Source organism: Thermobia domestica, chromosome 2 (assembly GCF_964235325.1).
Source record: "Thermobia domestica chromosome 2, izTheDome1.hap1.1, whole genome shotgun sequence".
NCBI lineage: Eukaryota > Metazoa > Arthropoda > Insecta > Zygentoma > Lepismatidae > Thermobia > Thermobia domestica.
The window spans coordinates 11,609,118-11,629,476 of NC_137455.1; the positions used below are offsets into that span (position 1 = coordinate 11,609,118).

Sequence of the window (20,359 nt, forward strand, 5' to 3'; positions counted from 1 at the left end):
CCCTCCTGCACGGCAAGGTCTGTGGGATCGTTAGTTACGCCTAGAGATGCAGAAAAGCCGGCTTTTTTGAATCGATGGTTTTTTTCACATAAAAAGCCGGCTTTTTTGGGAAAAAAACGAGAATTTTGGAAATTTTGGCTTTTTTCATTTTCATGATTTTTCTATCTAAATAGCTTTCTTATAGTATATTCTATACTTAGATAAGAATTCCATGACCTAAATGCCATATTTCGCTCTAAAATTTACCATCAAGATGGATGGAGCACATGTTTTACGAATTAAAGCTAACATGAAGAATGTAGTATTTGAGGGCAATTTTAGAGGCTATTTAACTTTATTTTAAATTTTGAGTTATCGATATTTTTTCTTCTCGATATCATTTCAGTTTGTCGTCTGTTTCATTTCTAAGAGCTTAGTACTCTAGCTTCTAACGCAGAAGTTAAACTTACGTTTTTCTATATATCCGTCAAAGCTTACGTTTTTCAATATATCCGTCTAACCGTACTTCCACATTTCTGTTATACTGTAGTTGTGCAACGATTTAGCAATAATTTTCCGGATACAACCTTGAATACTAATTTATACAAATAATCAGTAGCGGATTTAGAAACGTACTTTGGGACGGGTTTCTCTGATTGTTTCATTTTCTAAAATCTCCTAATTTTATTTGGGAGGAGCTTGAAGTTTATGAGTACAGGCATAACTAATACCCTATTTCGTTCCGTTTATATATTTAGCGATAATCTTCCGGATACAACCTTGAAGATGATGTTATACTGAGAATCAGTGGCGGATTTAGATAAGTATTTTGGGAGGGTTTTTTTCTTACTAATGTTTAGTTTTTCTAAACATTCGTAATTTTTATTTGACGGCACCTTAAAGTTAATGAGTAAAGGCATAACTAATAGATATTTCGTTTGTTTTAGACATTCCGTAATTTTGGGGAACAGGCTTCAGTCCGAAAGACCGCCCCCCCTAACCCTCGCAAAGCCGTCACTGCTGGTAATTAGTAATAATAACGATTTAAAAACAATAAGAAATGAAGTCAGCCAACTCACAGTACACGCACTATTTCTACTTCATAGATGGAATGAAGAAAAGTTTTGTCAGAATGGTCGAATGCTGAGTTGAATTCCGGACTTCTCGATAGAAGCGCAAAAGCTCCAGTCAATCATGTTTGTTGTGCAGTTGTATTTATCTTAACTTAAATATATTCCGTAGTCCTTTTTTGTGTGTGTGTTGGTGGGGTGGGGAGAGTTTCATAATGATATGAAGGGTTTGAGCCAAGAACATGGTAACTAACAAATTTTCAATTGCTGAGTTACGCAGCATCAGATAGGCAGCAACGCATACCGCTTCGTTTAATCCCTCATGTATAGACTTATGTGAAAAATCAGCTTTCCGACTTTCAAAATGGATTGTGCAGCAGAAAATTTCTAATTTCTTAAAATAGTAAAATTATGGGTTACCATGTTCTTATCTCACACCCTTCATGTTCAATCCCTCTTGTTAAAAATACAGAAAACTTGAGGACTGAATAAACCGTGATGGTGCTTATATAAAACTGTAGAATTTCAAGAATATACAAAACCAAAAGCTCTAGGTGTGCAGCCTTTAAGTGTATCATATAAATCTAAGTATTTTTCTTATGTTTTATTTTAATTTTATTTTGTTCCAAAAAGAGGGTATGGAATATTTTGAAGTAAAAATACTACACAGAATTTTGCTACTTATTTGAGTATTTTGTTTAAAAGAAGTACAGTGAAACCTCCCTTAACGGACACCTCTATAATACGGACAGATTTTTTTGTCCCGGCAAAAATATATGTTCTCTTACGGAACAAAACCCTCCCTTTTACGGACACTCTCAGATACGGACGCGGACAGTCCTTCTCAGCCCAAACGTTTGAATAACCTCTTCATAACGGACAGGAATTGTTCTCGGGTCTGCGATATATTACAGTATATACAAAAGTCTTTTCCCCATAAGTGTATCTCTCATGAGTCCAGACCTGGTGAACCATCAAACAGAACAGCTGAACTTGAAATTTTTTCCGCAATAAACTGCTTTCTGGCGGAAATCTTAGAAAATTTTCAATAAGCAATAACACTCATCATAATCGTAAGGTCAGAAATTCTATACGAAAGATCTTCCCTCCCCTAACAAATTTAATCCTTTTCGTCTGGACCTTGCATCTTTACCGACAATTTCATAGATAACAAAACAAACAATGTTTGTTTTACAATAACATTTTCAACGAGCAATGCTACCTCTCTTACTTTTTTTTTGGAAAAGAAACATTTTTCTTTTACTCATGATACTGCAACAAGTCTGGATTAGAGTTTTCCCGGCTTCCTTTTTCATTTTCTCTAAAAGGATATTCTTTGTGATTGGGCCTGGGTCAATAAATATGCACCACCAATAGCTTGCTTTTTCATCTATTCTGTCAACCAAGATGCCGCGCCAGTACACAAACACACACACATGTTTCTTCTGCAATCGTACTGAGGATTTTTAGAGGACACTTGCTAATGAGTTTTATTACCGTTGTAGAGGAAAAAGCATGCCTTTTTCGTTAAACATTGCCCAGCAATAATAGGCTATGATCTAATAGAAATGAATTTCTCCTCCATCCCTCCCAGTAATTCAAATTGTACTAAATAAGACTATTTTCATATTGAATTTTACGTATTTACGCCCATACATAATATATTTACTGTATATTACTGCATTCAATTATCCTTATGAGAAATTAAATTTCTGTAACCTCTCTATAACGGACACCTCTCAGTAACGGACAAAATTTCATGTCCCATTGGTGTCCGCTATTGAGAGGTTTCACTGTATTTACTTTTAAGGTTGGCTGGTTTACACCAGCTGTTTTTCTTCTTTTTTAAAAAATAAACAACTGGTTTAAACCGAAAAAAAATAAAAGGTACGAAAAACGCGAATCGTGTGAACTTCATGGTGACGTTTCCATACATCAAACCATCTGCATTAGTTTTATTTCCTTTTCACCTTTTAATCAAGGTGTCCCATGTTCAATTCTCGGTCGAACCACAACCCTTCTTTCATGCGTAAACAAAGTAGCGATTCGGATGTCACTTTAAGCGAAAATCTTCTCCTTGATAGCCTCGGTATTACGTAAGGATGTTAAGCCTGAACATACGAAACGAAACTAAATTGTATATTTCTGCATGCCTGAATGCCTGTTATTTTATAAAGAAGCCAAGGTTGCTTAAATATACTGATATAAATTGATAAGATTTATCGATTGCCTACGTAGCTTCCAACATTAGCTTGGATTGTATTTTCAATGATATGTACGCACTAAATTTGTAATTTAATACCTCAGTTTTAGCGTACTGATTATGATACGTTGACCTTTAAATTTTGCATGCAAAGCAATAACAGGATTTTTTCCGTTATTGTTTTACATTTAGAGTAATGACGGGATTTTCCCGATGGCTAGGGCGGGAGTTTCTCAATTTAAGAAATTTACTGACCGGACTTCTTTAACCTTATGTGACCTCTTCCAGCATAACCCCGTTGTTGCATAATAACACCAAGGCGAAACAAACTTATTTCTGTCAATATGTAATATAAATACATAAAGCAAAATATCTAAACCCAAAAAAAACCTGGTTTAAAACCAAAAAAGCCTAGTTTAAACTCCCCCCAAAAAACGGGTTTTGGCATTTTCAAAAACAACCATGGCTCTTGCCAACCCTGCTTACTTTTGTATGTAGGAGGTTAAAAAAAATCTTATTATATACATTGGTTAATCCTTTGGAATTCATAATGTAAATATGTTGAGAAGTAAAACTGTTTGAAATATCTTTTCGAAATTCATGGTTTATTTTCGAGGTTTTATAATATTATCGGCATCAACCACTAATTAAATGACTTTTTGTGTTGTAGAGAAGCGAAACAAAATCTGGTTTATCAATTTAAAGCAGAATTTTCAAAAAAGCCCAAAATTTCTCAAGCAAAAAAGCGAAGCAGAAAAAACCGAGTTTTTTTTTTAAAAAAAAAACGTTTTTTTTTCGAGCCCTTGCATCTCTAGTTACGCCCCTGGGCCCGTTCCATACATGACAAATTAAGGGGACAATATTGTCAAATCTCAAAGCCACACTAACAAATATTCTAGGGCACCTAATAGTAGACATTGAAATGGGCCCATGACTCATTTTTGTTTTATTTAATTTTGTGTGCTATTTTGTTTATGTAATATTATAACAAAATACTTTGGTTTGAGTAATATTTACCTGTACCTTGGGCAGAAAGTACTCATACATGTGCACTATACTTAGTAGAATGTTCATTTCATATTAACAAAAGAAGAATGTTTTTAATATATGTAAGTGATTATTATGGGATAGTTGTTGCTATGGACATGTTTTATGGTTACCTAGTCAGTGAGTTTGTGTACTTAACAGTTTTAAGAAAAGGATATTATAAGTTATATCAAATAATAAACCAGTTTAGCACCGTTTATAGACATTGTCATTTTTATTAAAAAGGTGAGATTAATGGTATTTAAATATCGAAGCTAATATTTTCATGCCAAAGAAATACTACCACTTCGAATTTTTATCTCAGCAAACGAACCAGGTTTACGACTATCTTTTTGATAAGTCGTTATAAAAATTTTGGTTTACCTCACCCGGGACTTTGTAAATTCAATTCCCGAAGAAGAGTAAGGTTGAATTTACTTTTATACTACAGTTAATGAATACGAACTTAACCATATTGCGAAGTGGTAAAGTAATCATAAGAAAAATGGACAACGAAACAATGCAGCAGGAATCAAATACTAGTGACAAAGGTGAAACTAGTGGAACACCAGGATTGACATCGGAGGATCGAATCTTGTTAGCTTTACAGCGACAAATAATGCAGATGTCTACCGAGATAAAGCAGACCATAGAACAGAAGTTCAACGAATTTAACAAGACCATGGAACAGAAGTTCAACGAATCTAACCAGACCATGGAACAGAAGTTCAACGAATCTAACAAGACCATGGAACAGAAGATAGAACTGAGGTTTGACGAAGCTAACAAGCAATATGAAGAAAGTTGTCCGAAGAGTACTGATGAGCGAAACATAGATGGTGTGACGACACAGCACGTCATGGATAGGAACTATCACTCAACAAGAACAAGGAATGAGAAAAAGAAGGTAAAATTAAGTGTTAAGATAAGTGAAATTCGAGCTATGAGCAAATTCAGTGGTAAGTGTAATGAAAATGACTTTTTGCTGGCAAATAGAGATGCCACCCTGAGAAATCAACACTTCAATCCTCGATTGCACAAATCTGTTGTAGAGTTTGTTGTAAATGTCTACAACGAATTAAAGGTCGTTAATCCTTTGCAATCGGAATCGAGAATAATAGCATCGATTCGAAATTTGCTTCCATTTAAATTGCAACAGATCTTATTTTCCACACAGTGTATGAGTTTCAGCCATTTATTGATGCTTGTCCAATGCTACGAAACTCAATACCATGCCATGAATCCACAATCAGGAATGGGTAAAAATAAGAATAATTCAGATCATTTGGTGCCAGTTCGGAATTTAGATATCCGAAGTGTGAATGATATGAAACCTAACCTAAGCCGAGTATACTCTAGCAATCCAAGTGAGCAAAATAGGCAAAGTTATGTAGGGAATCCGCCTAATCTAACTAATCATGGTAATTATGATGTCAGATCACCCAACAGCAGTAGATATAAAAACAATCGAAGTACCGAGAGAAATTCCAGGAATACAGCGAACTACGTGGATAGACGTAATTGGAGATCAAGAGATGGCACTTCATATCAAAATCAAAATCACGATGAAAGACATGTACAACATAATGTAGAACCTAATCAGGATTGTGCGGTACAATGCACTTTATTAGATTCATATGCAAGTACGAATGTAACATGATTACCGTCAATGAAATTAGGTTAAACCCATATTAGTTATAGATTCTTGTGAATTTTCATTTTAAAGTTTATGTGTTAATATCAATAATGAAAACGATTCTTAAAAATACTTGAAATGCTTAAATAGAGTTTTAGGTAGACTGGAAAATTAATTTTCAAATGATTTTTATTCTTTCTTGTTAATGTGAAGAATCATAATTCGATTTATAAATGATTAAAAGCAAAGATTATTTATATTAGATTGATTTGTGTTGAAAACTTAATTGTCAAAGATTATGTTAAGTAGAAGATCTATTCTATAAAACTAATTATTCAACGACTACCTTGAATGAAATTCTTCTTTATTATAACATATTAGTGCTACGATGTATATCTTTAAATGTAACATCTAACTTATTTATTATATAATGCGCTCTGACTATTTATAACCCACGTTTGTCCTTTACGATTTTTGAAATCGCACCCTTCGACGACTAATTAAATAAGCGACGATATTTTTAATAAGAAAATGTAATAATAATATAATGTATAATAATGAAATAAATATAATTAATGTAATTAAATATAAGTATTGATGAAGTGTAAGATTTGTTTAATGTATATGTGAAATGTAATGAATAGATATACAAGGTGCGATCAAAATATGATGGACATATGTAATGTATGAACATTAATGTAAACGGACCAGTGGTTCTTGAAGATAAAAGCCAAGCCAACTCATGACTTTTATATTCAGTCCCTTTGTCGAGCGACATTTTTATATAACAAAATACTTTGGTTTGAGTAATATTTACCTGTACCTTGGGCAGAAAGTACTCATACATGTGCACTATACTTAGTAGAATGTTCATTTCATATTAACAAAAGAAGAATGTTTTTAATATATGTAAGTGATTATTATGGGATAGTTGTTGCTATGGACATGTTTTATGGTTACCTAGTCAGTGAGTTTGTGTACTTAACAGTTTTAAGAAAAGGATATTATAAGTTATATCAAATAATAAACCAGTTTAGCACCGTTTATAGACATTGTCATTTTTATTAAAAAGGTGAGATTAATGGTATTTAAATATCGAAGCTAATATTTTCATGCCAAAGAAATACTACCACTTCGAATTTTTATCTCAGCAAACGAACCAGGTTTACGACTATCTTTTTGATAAGTCGTTATAATATAGTGAACCTGTTTGATGCTTCATTTATAATTTTATGTTCAATCGTATATGGCAGCCTTTCCCAACCGGTGTGCCGCGAGGAAATCGAAACAAAATTATTAATTCTATAGGAACCAAATTGCAAGACATAGGAAAAAAATGTATATTTTTGTATTTCCCATTACTATGAATTTCTACCATGTAAAAAATTACTGTAATTGTAATATATTATTCTATACCTATTACTATGCAGCAGACAGTATTTCGGCTCGTACACATTTCTACGTTTAGCTACTATGTTACGTTGCAATTGAGAATCATACTAACACCGAGAAATGGAAGCACTTGTACTGTACGCGTCAAGTGAACGTTCGTAGAAAACTCATTTGCACGTGAATGACAGAATAACACTTTGTTCTGTTCAACAGCTGTGTTTTGACTCGACGCATCGTAAGCTGTGTGACTGCAATAATATGCACCGGTTTTGGTTAAAACAGCAAAGTTAAAAGTACAGTGAAACCTGTCAACTTGGCCACCTCTCTAAGTTGGCCACCTGCTTATCTTGGCCTAGTTCGTCTTGAACCTGCATTTTCCCATAAGACATTTGTTACTTACTACTCTCTAAGTTGGCATCTGTCTATCTTGGAAGTTGGCCACACTGAAGCAATGTTTATCCTATGATGATAATGATAAATTTACCTGCGTATCTTGGCCACGAAAAATACAATTTTGTTATTTTTCTTAACTCTTTCGAATTCCCATATGAGAGGCAGATGTTCTGTAGGTATACGGACAAAATCTCGCGGCCGAAACATCGCCGCCCAAAATCTCGCCGGCCAAAACCTCGCGGGACAAAATCTCGCCGGGCCAAAACCTCGCCGCCCAAAACCTCGCGGGACAAAATCTCGCCGGGCCAAAACCTCGCGTGGCCAAAACCTCGCCGTCCAAAACCTCGCGGGACAAAATCTCGCCGGGCCAAAACCTCGCGTGGCCAAAACCTCGTCGCCCAAAACCTCGCGTGGCCAAAACCTCGCCGCCCAAAACCTCGCGGGACAAAATCTCGCCGGGCCAAAACCTCGCCGCCCAAAATCTCGCCGTGCCAAAACCTCGCCGCGAATGAAACTTTTCTTTAAAATTTACCCAATGTGTTTCCTAATATGCAATTCCACATTACAAATAATAATAATAATAATAATAATAATAATAATAATAATAATAATAATAATAATAATAATAATAATAATAATAATAATATACAAAACATCGTGTGCGTGGGCTTTCTCGGGTTATTCCCGTTTCCTCCCACTTTCTTTATTCGATCATTTCCTTCATCCTGGTCATCTACGTCTCCTTTAACCTATAGGACATAATCAAGGGACGTCGTAAAAACTCATATATTGTTTCATATTTTCATAAATATTATTAGATTTTTGTTAAAATTTTAAGTTTTCGGATGTTCCAAAGTTCACGAATCTAACCTCGTTAGTTGTCATTACTTTCCTTATGCAGACTTTCTTTCCCTATAACCAGTTTAAAAACATCCTGTCGCCCTACCTTCACATTGAAATCCTCTAATACAGAAATAGAATTTTCATATGGTATCGCGGGACTTGGTCAAATACCCGTGATACTTCTTCTGAAACAGCGTCTTTTATACCGTCATCCTTAGGGGAACGTGGGGCATAATGGGGAAGCTAAGATATTTGCTTTTCTAAATTGGTAGCCAATATCTCAATTGCAGTAATTTTTTTGTGGTAGACACATTGAACATTTCTTGTAATATTTCAACCAGCAAATCCTTTCAAAAATGTTGTTTTGGACCTTTTTGCTTAGCTTATTCCAAAAATGGCTCTTATCCCCATTATGCCCCCTACGTGGGGCATAATGGAACATTGGATTTCAGTCAACCCCATTATGCCCCTACCCCATACTGCCCCGTACAATATTACATCTATAAGATCCAGCTCTAATATAGACTTATCATTATAAAACAACAATATATGATTACTATTATACAATACAACTTGAATTTTATGAAATATTTATTAGACTCAATAATCACATATAACAAAAGATGAGTACTCTTTTTTTTTAAAAAAAAATGCTGATAATTACTTCAAAAAGCATAAGGTAATTCTGAATTAGGCACTATTAAGAAAAAGAAAAAATGTGATCATTAGGAATTGTACTACAAAGTTTATGCAGATTACATCGAATTATTGTCACTTAAATCTTAATATTTCCTGACATCAAATCAACATAAACAGATTTCGAAGTTGAGTATGAAAAACTTAAACAAAACTGCGTATTCGAACCTTATATATAAATTCAGACGAGGAAATAAAAGATAGATAACCCCATCGCGCGAGCGCCTAATGTAGATTCTGGTTTAAGAAGTGTTATTTCAGGGTGACGCTTAATAAATCCTCTTAACCAGTCAATTCCAACCTTTTTTCTTCTTTATTGAAAGGGAATTGTTGAATTTTGTTTCTTTCTGCCAATTAAAACGCTAATTCTCTCAGTTCATTGCCAGTTAGACCAAAAAGTCGCCTTTCCATTTTCACTAAATAATCTACTAACTCGTACTCCTGTTCATAGGTAAACACAGGCTTGAAATATCCCACTTGTTTCTGGAAAGATCCAAGGTTTTCTCGTTCCTTGTTACAAAACCGCTCCAGCATAGTCTGGGAAACGTTGAACTGTCGGGGAACTTTATAATATCCCATTTTACCACGTATTACACTCTCGATGACCTCCTTCATCTTTTCTTCCTCCCAAGTTTCCATCGTTCATTTCCTTTTATATGTGTGATGACAGCAAACAAGACCTTATGCAATCCCAGTATTAACAAGAAATGTTTCAAGCTTGGTAGTGAACTACACAATCCATACTCTTACGGGGCATAATGGGGTAATGGGGCAAAATGGGGAGGTTACAATACCGTTTTGCCCCACCCCGTTTTGCCCCAAATGAGCTGTAGTGTTAAATCAACGAGTATCTCTGTTATAACCTACAATCCGTAAACCTCAAAAATACACAACAAACACAGAAGAAATATTCTTTCAACATATCAATAGTTTAAAAGTGTGCAATAAATAACTTGCCTTATCTTGACAAAAGAAAAATCCCAATGGTTATATGCCACAGCACGAAAACAAAGAACTGACACATAGCACTGTTCCTTTTCGACTGATAAGAACGCTACTCAAGCGTGACAGCCCTTCGTCCTTGAGAAACTTGTTTAGATACTTATCGCTAGATTACAGTAAATTACAGTTCGAAAAATACCGATACCCCGTTATGCCCCCCTACCCCGTTATGCCCCACGTTCCCCTATCATCTGTTGGAACATTTACATTTTGGTCAGGCGAGATTTTGGGTATGGCGATATTTTGGGGCGCGAGGTTTTGGCCCGGCGAGATTTTGGCCCGCGAGGTTTTGGGTGGCGAGGTTTTGGCCAGGCGAGGTTTTGGCCCCGCGAGATTTTGGCCCGCGACGTTTTGGGAGGCGAGGTTTTGGCCAGGCGAGGTTTTGGCCCGGCGAGATTTTGTCCCGCGAGGTTTTGGGCGGCGAGGTTTTGGCCAGGCGAGGTTTCGGCCTGGCGAGATTTTGGGCCGCGAGGTTTTGGGAGGCGAGGTTTTGGCCAGGCGAGGTTTTGGTCCGCGAGGTTGTCGCCGCGAGGTTCTGGCCGCGAGGTTTTGTACCCAAACCGTTCTGTATTTGTGACTGGACACGAAGAAGCATAGATTCGCACGATTTGTTCTTGGAGGTCAATGGCCAGAACACTACCCTCATAAAAGGGTGGTGAAGGAAGATGTGACTAAGAAAAAGCACGTACAGGAATTCAGGAAATGGTCGTACGTATTTGTTTACCCTGTCTGTTTTGGTAAAACCATTAGCTATATCGGCTCCTTTCATCAGTGGGAAGCTTTAGTAATTCCGGAAAATTCTCAAGGTTAAAGCTCAATTGTCATTTATTGGCACCTGACTGGATGTCAAAAGGTAGCGGAGGTTTTGAGATATGAATTCCCCCAAGATTTTCTCAAAACATCTTTTGCTCCGAGGGAAACACTTCTATTAGTTCATTAACAAGAGGTAGTTAACTACAATATTAGAATGTGCATATCTGCCAAAAAGAATAAAACAAATATGTCTAGAATGAACCACCATTCAGTAATAACTGAAAAGAAGTTGTATAAATTGCATATGAATTTCCCAATTTAAAACTTAGCTTTTCTTGTTTTCAATCTGAATAATTCAGTGCGCTATAATAACAATTTCAATAAACTGCGTACATACACTTCTATTTCATGGTTGTTTGTGTTATTGTGTTTTCAATCCGAATAATCCAATGTACCAGACTAGTTTTCAGGAAGAGAAAGGTATGCAATATATTAAACATACTATCAAGGGCGACGATCTTGGGGGGACCGAGGGGGCCCAGGCACCCCAAAGCTCATGTGGCCCCTATTTTATTTATGAGTATACAATATTTCGTATAATTTGAGAGCAATTTGTCTTAAAATCTTAATATATATACCTTCTGCATCTGAATGGGCGCCCCCCAGATTTACAGAGAAATCGGCGCTCTTGCATACTACAGTAATATTTTCTAGTACTGTATATTTTTATGATTAGTCTATATACATTATTTATAAGTAGCTGTCGTGCCACTGCTTATTAAAATTTTACAATCAAGTAATACTAGAAATCCTATTCTAAAAATACACAAATCACACTTATTTTCTGTAAGCAGGCCACCTGTCTAAGTTGGCCACTTTTCGATGGAACCGATGGTGGCCAACATAGACAGGTTTCATTGTATAAGGCATTTGTTTGTTCGTTCGTTATTTAGTGATCTTCGTTCTTAGTGAAAGGTTGGATACAGTTTTCGAAAAAGAAAGCATATTTTTAATAATCTGAGTCCTATATTTCAATGCAATTGTTTTCTATTTTAAAATTAGAATAAAAAATAAGCATAATGAATTAGCATAGGGGAAAAACAGTGATGAAGCTTTTATCTCTGTGAGGAGATCAGTAATTACAGAAAAAAAAATATCATGGTATTTTATATTTGCAAATAATAATAACAATAATATCTATAAGTGTGCCGCGAGAATTCAAGTTACACCCGTAGTGTGCCGCAAGTTGAAAAAGGTTGGGAAACGCTGGTATATGGACTAAGAAAATTTTGTCTTAAAGTGGGCCCCCCTAGAACGGCAAGGAGCTTCCCTGGATGGCAGTTGCCCCCTTGCCCCCCCCCATAAGTTACGGTCCTGATTGGTTTGGATTTACTCTTGAACAAAAATTTCTACTGATTTCAAAACGAAAAAGTTAAAATTCGTTAACTAACCATTGTCTTGACTGTGACATTCTCTGTCAGCCATACTTCGTCGTTAAATAGCCATTTTTGTTGTACTTCACCAAAGAGTTTTATGATGAAAGTGCTGACACATGACATTTCCAGCTTTTTCCCTCGGTTGACAGTCGCCGTTGGCTCACTCGAGAGAACAATCAGAGAAAGGATAGAGATGGCGTAGCGATCACCACTAGGAGCTTCTACTACACAAGCATACACACCAGCATCCTCTGAATATAGGATAGAAATATCTGGAAAGGAAACAAAAATTGTGTTTAAAACAAAACGACATACCCAATATTAGGTTATACAACGCAAATATACTAAATTAAGACCAGGCCGGTAGCCAGCCCAAAAATTTAGGGGAACCCGGTTGAAGTTAGGGGGGCCGATCCAACAATATTATAGTTCATCACCATATTATAGTTCATTTGCAAGCCTACCGTGACAATTTTAGAGGGGCCAGCAAAAATTTAGGGGGAGCGGCCCCCTAGACCCCTCCTGGATACGGGCCTGATTAAGACCACATTGACTTGACACTTAGTTTTCATTCCAAGCGCTGCTATCAGCCGAAGGCATTCCACTCTATCGAGCCGATTTCCCTAAGGCTCTCTCGCTTAGCAACAGCTGAATTCTTATTGGCTCAACGCGTGGGTGGGTGTCGAAGGTGTGAGTTTTAGTTCGCATTTTTGCCACGGCTCAAAACATTTTGGCAGCACTTTGGCTGAATATTTGTTTTCTACAAAGGATAATTAGAAGGAAAAAGTTACAATGCTTGATAACTGACTTACGCTTACTGAAAAGGAGTTTCCAGGAAGAATATTACAAAGCCGTCCAAAACATTTGTTCTTACAACCAATTAATACGCCTCTTAAATCAAGACAGTGATGCCAACCTATGGGAAAAATCTTATATCGTAAGAGTTTTTGACTTTATTTTCTTGGAAAGGGATAAAAAAAAAAAAAAAGCAGCATATATTGGATTTTTCGAGATCAGAATTTACGACTTATTCAATTTAGATATTGTAAAAAGTGACTAACACAGAGAAATTTAATTTTTAATATTATAGCATACTATAAATTAGCTTAACGTGGGAAATTTATACGTAAAATGGGACTTTCTGCTTCTCGACATGAGATTTCATAATGTTTCAAGGTTGGCATCATTGAATCAAGAAGAAACCTGAGATCATCACAGACGCGTGCGCCTATACCAACATGAAATACCTATGAGGTCCTTTGAAAAGCCAAGGATGACAGAGAAAAAGTTTCCACACCAGACACTGAAGTTTAGAAGGATGAGAAAATAGATGATATGAAAACTATCTCAGACGTGATCAAAACTTGGATATACATATTACTACAGTCAATAAGTTCGTGGACTGGACGCAGTGTGCCAATAATGCTATACTAGAGCTGATAAGTGATATCCTGGAGGATCATCTCTCAACCCAGCAGGTTGGAGGTCTGTGCGTAGAGAGTAAACAGACCTACTGTTTCTGTTATGAAAAAAGTTGATTGCCCCGCGGCGGACTTTGAGAATGTCGCGGTTTGAGCAACGGGCAAACATCAAATTCTACCAAAAACAAGGCAAATCCGCTGCAGGAACGTTGCAGATGATCAGGCAAGTGTAGAGTTTAAATGGCATCAACAGATCAGGCAAGTGGGCCGCAGTGCAGTGTTTAAGTGGCATCAACGGTTTACGGAGGAGAGAAACAATTTAGAGGCTTATGAACCAGCAAGTAGACCAACAACAGTTTGAATAGAACGCAGTATCAAAGAGGTTGCAATGATTGTGTGCGCTAACCGTTCTCAGTCCGTAGATGACATCGCAGAAGCAGTACGAGCACGGATCAGCCATTGTAGGTGTCATAACATTCTGACGGATGACTTGAACGTGTCACAATTGTGTCCCACGTATTTTGATACAAGACCAACGATCAGAAGTGCTGACGCTGATGAAACGTTCCTGATTCGGACAATAGGAGGAGATGAAACATGTTGTCTCCCCTACGATCCACAACTAACGAAACAAACGGCCACCTGGAAATCACCATCATCTCCAAAACGGAAAAATCCGTTTCAATCCGCAATTTCGTGTCACAGTTGAATCGGTTTCTTCGTAAGTAAAAGTTCCTGGCGTTCTTACTGATTATGTGATGTGATACCACTGTGAATACCGAGATGGTATCAAATAAATCAGCCTCAGTGCGACTTCTTTGCATATCATTTTTCTTATTATAGTTGTATTGAAAATACAAAACCAGGAGACAAACTTTGCCCATTCCTGTGGATTTTTTTTTTTAAAGTCAGGAAAACTGAATGTACACTAGTGCAAACTGAATAGGTGTCTGCTTATGAGGGTTTGTCTTAACTCGAATAACCCAATGGAAAAATGACATCCATCTTCAATCAGTTCCTTAAGGTTTGTGATCGTTTCATCACCATTTCATTTTGTCTGCAGTCGATAACGATTTCAAACTGATTATATCTTTCATAAGTAGCTACCTACGATGTTCTCACTAGCGTACATTAGGTTTTCCTGACTTGAATTCTTTTCAAAAAGATACAGCTGTTAAGAAATCTTTGAACCAACGAATTCATATCAATGTGCATTTCAGTATGTCTTACAAATATAAACTTATGGAAACATAGACTGCACCATTGTATTTCTAGTAAAATTCTAGCCCAATTTCATATATTACATGACATCCTTCCTATTTAAAAAAAAATCGAGTGAGATACGAGATGGCCAACTTCAAGATGGCGGCCATGATAAGCATACCCTCAAATAAATGTCTACTTCCTTCCGGTATAGGTTAATGTGTTTTTGTTTTTCATCCCTTTACCCGCTTTAAAAATAAAATGAAATTTTCAAATTTGAAACACATTGTTATGGCTTATTCTGATCAATCAGGCTTATAGACACTGCGGCCGCCTTTATGGACGGAAGCACCCTAAATTTCGCTTACGCTCGTTCCTTGATATTCCACACTTCTCTACCAAGTTTGATCAGGAAACTAGATTTCGACATCGATAGGTTTACTTGTAAGAGAAGAAAGAAAGCTATGAAATACTAGTACAGAAACATCTTGAGAAATTGCAAGGAACAAGGGTAAAATACGTATTTTAAAATTCATTCACTGTCTGCATTTCCATTTGAGTTATTTCTCTGAAAAATTAGCTCCTATAAGCAATGAACAGGGTGAGCGTTTTCACCAGAAGAGTTTGAAGATGTAAAAACGTTATATAGGAAAATGCTCCGGTACTCCACAACATAGAAACGGGAAAATGTTTCGAAACTATCTTTGCCGTTAATGTTTTTTCTTAATCAAGCTTCTAAGTAAACATGCAAGGTGTTCCGGGGATAAACTGACAAAATTATCATGTGTTCAGAATCTCAATACAAGAAAAATGTTTTTCTGCGACTTTGGTCGGAAACGCCTAATTAAGGAGAGAGAGCTAATTAAAAGTAATGACTAGAATTGGTCATTCATCTTAGACCTAGCACTAGACCTTGCAGAGCATATATATATAGGTTCTACAGACCTTGGTGCAAGTTAGTTGTAAATCTGGGGCCCCGCACCACCTAAGGCCTGCCCTGGAGAGTAGTAGGGGAAAATTGCCTTATTTGGAGAGGTTCTTTTCAGGAAGCTGTGAAACATTCCTTATTTGTAATAGCGTCGTACCAAAATATGAATGGTGTCGGTTGCTACATTAATTAACAAATACCAAGTTCCAACCAGCAACACCGCTTCAAGGTTTTGTGAAAAATGTAGATTTATAGTAGAATAGCGTTGGTAGATTTTGAAGTTTTCAATTTGGGAAGAAAGATAACAAAAAAGTTTAAGAACTGGAGACATCAAACACAAATGTATAATTCTCTGATTACGCCTACTGCACAACATTTTTCTGCCAAAACTAATAATGAAATACAATCAAAGCAATAGGCCTACTGACAGCTTAATTGTACGGGACAAATAGGCTAAATGGGTCAAAATTTTAGGCCTAATTCAGAAAGTCGTAAGCCTAAGCCTACTTGATCAAAACGAGTTAGGAATGTTGTTATGCCTAACTAGTTGATAGCCCATACATCTGATTTGTTGTCTAGTAAGTTTCATCAACACTCTTTCTTAATTTTGCAATATCTAGGTCCTTTTCCATTTCTATTGGAAATACTAATCTTCCTTTGGTGTTGTAAACATTACCTTGGAACTCTTTATAGCATCCTAGCATAGCACTGTCAAAGCTCTTGCTGCTTTAAAAAATCCAGTTCCCTTTTGTACTACTTCAATGGCCGTAACCATACGATCTGATACCGGTACGGTATGATTGTTTATGTCGCTGGAGTCTGCAAAACACGATTCTTCACAATGGACACCTATGCTGCAATACTACAGACTCATCTCTCAAGAATCCTGCAAACATTCACAGTAAGTTTTGCTTCTCTGTGAATTCAAAGAACTGACGATAGTCCACACTTTTTTTTTTTTTGGAACGTTCACAAGGACACACTGCATATAAAAGTAGCACTGCTTTCTCTATAAAGAGCTATGTGGCTATTGCGATCTGGAATCTTTCATACGGTCTTTGTCCAATGCTTTCAGCGCACTACAGTAAATGGCAGAATCTTCTAGACTGATTTCTTCCGAAAGCCACCTGCACGATTTCGGAATCCTCTCCAAATAATGTTACTTTCTCCTACACACAAATAATGTTCTGGAAGAAACACATGGTGTTCACGCAATTTCTTTACAACCTCGTACATTTATTACAGGCACTCTGAACTATGCATAAGTGTTTTTTATATCAAAATTATAAATGTGAGCATTTTTATTTTCATTATCGTTGTTAATTTCAGATGCTCCATTAATGCAGCAGATTGTATTGTATGTGGCACTGCAATGGAAACTAGGTAACTACATTTCAAGACTAAGGACAGGGGCTATATTTCTGGACCAAGTATAAGAAAAGGCCCATCTCGTCCTAGTATTCGCGGAGATTGATTCCGTGCTGAATCAAGATTCACAATTATACTGACTGCCTAAGAACATCAAACTTGTTTGTGATTCACCGTGACCAAGTCAGAAGAAGTCCACTGCCAAAGAACTGCAGATGCCAATCCATGCAAACATGATACTATGGTATATACGGTAGCGTCTATATCTCAGTAGACGTACAAGGTATATGTATATTAATCATTTGTGTCGAATTAGACTAGAATGAAAATAATTCGCAGTAACAACGTTATACAAACTGAAATGAAATTAAAGTTCTACGTCCCTTAGTTATGCCGGCTAGGCTAAAGGAGACGGTGATGATAACAAATGAATGAAATGGTGGAATGAAGAAAGTGGAAGGAAATTTGAGAATCCTGAGTAAACCCACTCACACGGTGTTTGTCCACCACAAAGCTCACTTGGAGCGAGCTGGGATCGAACCAAGAACCCCAAACACCAGAGGTGAATGTTCTACCATTGAGCCACCGCGGCCCGCTATATAAACTGTTTCAAGATCCCGAGTTTGTCACACATATTTATTTTTCGAATAATGCAACATTCAAGTTTCTGGGAATTCTGAAACACACAGTGGGAGGAGGGCCTGAAAATCCTCATGTGTTTGTGGACTTCAGAAGGATAGTTCAAATTGAACGTGTGGTGCAATGTTATGCATAATCGGGTCTTTGGATAATTTTTGTTAAGTCGGATTTCAGTGGCGATAAGTGCTGATTGGTTTGTTATGTTTGGGTTTAGCGTCCTTACAGCACCGAGGGTATATGACACACGGACCTATAGTTTAACATTGAATCCGAACGAGACGAGCTCCCGCCGGGCATTAATCCAGAGACTCCCTTGTTGAAAACATGTACGTTAATCGCTTAGTCATAAGGAAGCTCAAGACAGAAGTTTACTTGAATATTTTAGCTAAATATGTTGTGCTACAGTTAGAGGACTTTCGACCAAGCGTCGTATTGCGATAGCAGAACGGTGCGCTACCACATTAGATACGATATATTTGGAACATTTTATACACAACATTGTACGTAAGATGGATTGAACGGAATGCTGCAATTGCATGGGCCACCCCGTTCCCCAGACGTTACATCTAAGAACTTTTTGTGTGAACATATGTAACGGATACCGTCTTTCAGACAAGGAGCACGAAGTCGATGAACTGAAAACGTGGATCAAATTCCCATTTTGACAGCAATTGGTGTTATTCTACTGAGCATATCAAACCGGAACTCCAGTACAGGAACAGAACTTATATGTAAATTTTAACTCTACATATTTTCATCTACGCTGTTCCTATAGCAAGCCTATGCCCCTGACTGATCCCCAGTCACGATATTAAAAATAATAGTAATGGAAAAAAATAAATTTCGCGTAGTGATGCAGTTTCTTACAACTTGTTACTTAAAGGTCACTTTCTTATATGTAATAATAGATTAGCTATTGTTATTTTTGACTACATGTCTGTACAATAAAGCCTCATGTTCAGATTTCTGTATTGTGAAATACCATGTAACTTACACACGTCGTCAGCTTCCATTTGCATTCTGTCATCAGCAAGTTTCAACAGCGCGTCGTTTTTGTACCAAATAACGGAGCCAGAAGGTGCTTCTACGTCCACTTCCTCCAGAAGCTCCCTGTTGCAACTCAGGGTCATTGACTTCCCAATAACGCCCACGAGGTTTATCTCTTCAGTAACAAGATTCTTCCTGATTGCAATCAGAGTATCTAGACACAAGGAAAGAAGTGAAGTTAAAATACTGCAATGCACTGTGAATCCAAAAGAAGCCTTAACAAAATAAGTTGAAAATATGTGAATTAACCCTTTGTTATTCACAGGTTCAAATAAGAATACAGTGGTTCAATAGAAAAATGATAAAATGTTTACTTTTAATATAAGGAGTCCTTTTTCGATCTCAGGACAGGGTTAATTGGATTGGGTTTTTGCGTCTCTTTCAGCAGTGAAGCTGTATGAGACATGAACCTACAGCTTAATGTGAGATCCGAACCACGTGAGCTTATGCCGAGATGTAAACTGATATTTGCGACATCATTTCCAAGAGTTTCCTCCGAGTTTTTGAGTGTTTTTCTATATTCTCATTGTACCCATTTTCCCTTATCATTTATTCGTCTCCTCTACCTTGTATGACATTAGCGTCGGATGTTACACTAAACATTTTGGTCTTTATGCAGAGTCATTTTGACGTATGATTAGCGTCATACTAAAGGACTGACTACAGCAGGGAACATATTCTTTAGTATGGCACTAATCACGTTACAAAACCACTCTGCATAAGGCTCTTTATCTTTTATTGGTTCAACCACTCTCTATATTTATTATTTGTTAGTCTGAAAGAACACATACGGGATTCTTCGTATTTTAATTATTGAAAAGTCATTTTTTTAAACGAACAAAATTTAACACTCGCACTACCAACAGGGGGGGTTACTTTGTGCCCATGACAGTAAGTTTTTTATAATTACTTTTCTCATCGTTTCTTTAAAATTGTAAAAGAATATGTTATTGACAAACATGTTTATTTAAAGTGTACCAATGGTAGTACAAATTGAACGTCAGTGTGTCTCATAAATTTGCTAGTTTAAGTTAGTGGGCACAAAGTAATCCCTTCCCGTTGGTAGGAGACGTGACTGATATTTAGAAGTGTCACTCCTAGATGGCAGTATACATAATAAATAGCTGTTAGAGTTGCCCTGTGTACTCTTCACTTCTGTCGCTGTAGAATTTTGTGAGTTTCTAACTTGTTTCTTTTGCTAGATATATTTAATCTTAACAAATGGGTACAAAATGACCCCCCCCCTCTTTGGTAGTTCACGTTACAAAAAATACATAGGTAGTGCGAGGGTTAATAATAATAACCCTAAAATTGAAACGAAATC

The 20,359-nt window shown here is 36.7% G+C and overlaps 1 protein-coding gene across 2 annotated transcripts in view; it reads right to left on the bottom strand.

Annotated features, from left to right (window-relative positions):
• The window catches only part of LOC145679651 (uncharacterized), a 104,875-nt gene that overhangs the window by 40,871 nt on the left and 43,645 nt on the right, over nucleotides 1-20,359 (bottom strand). For both annotated transcript variants that reach the window (XM_081750227.1, XM_081750228.1), the window contains exons 8-9: nucleotides 18,983-19,189; nucleotides 12,445-12,701 (exon numbers count right to left, since the gene is read on the bottom strand). In XM_081750227.1, coding sequence (XP_081606353.1) covers nucleotides 12,445-12,701; nucleotides 18,983-19,189 — 464 coding nt within the window. The remainder of the gene's footprint in view (nucleotides 1-12,444; nucleotides 12,702-18,982; nucleotides 19,190-20,359) is intronic.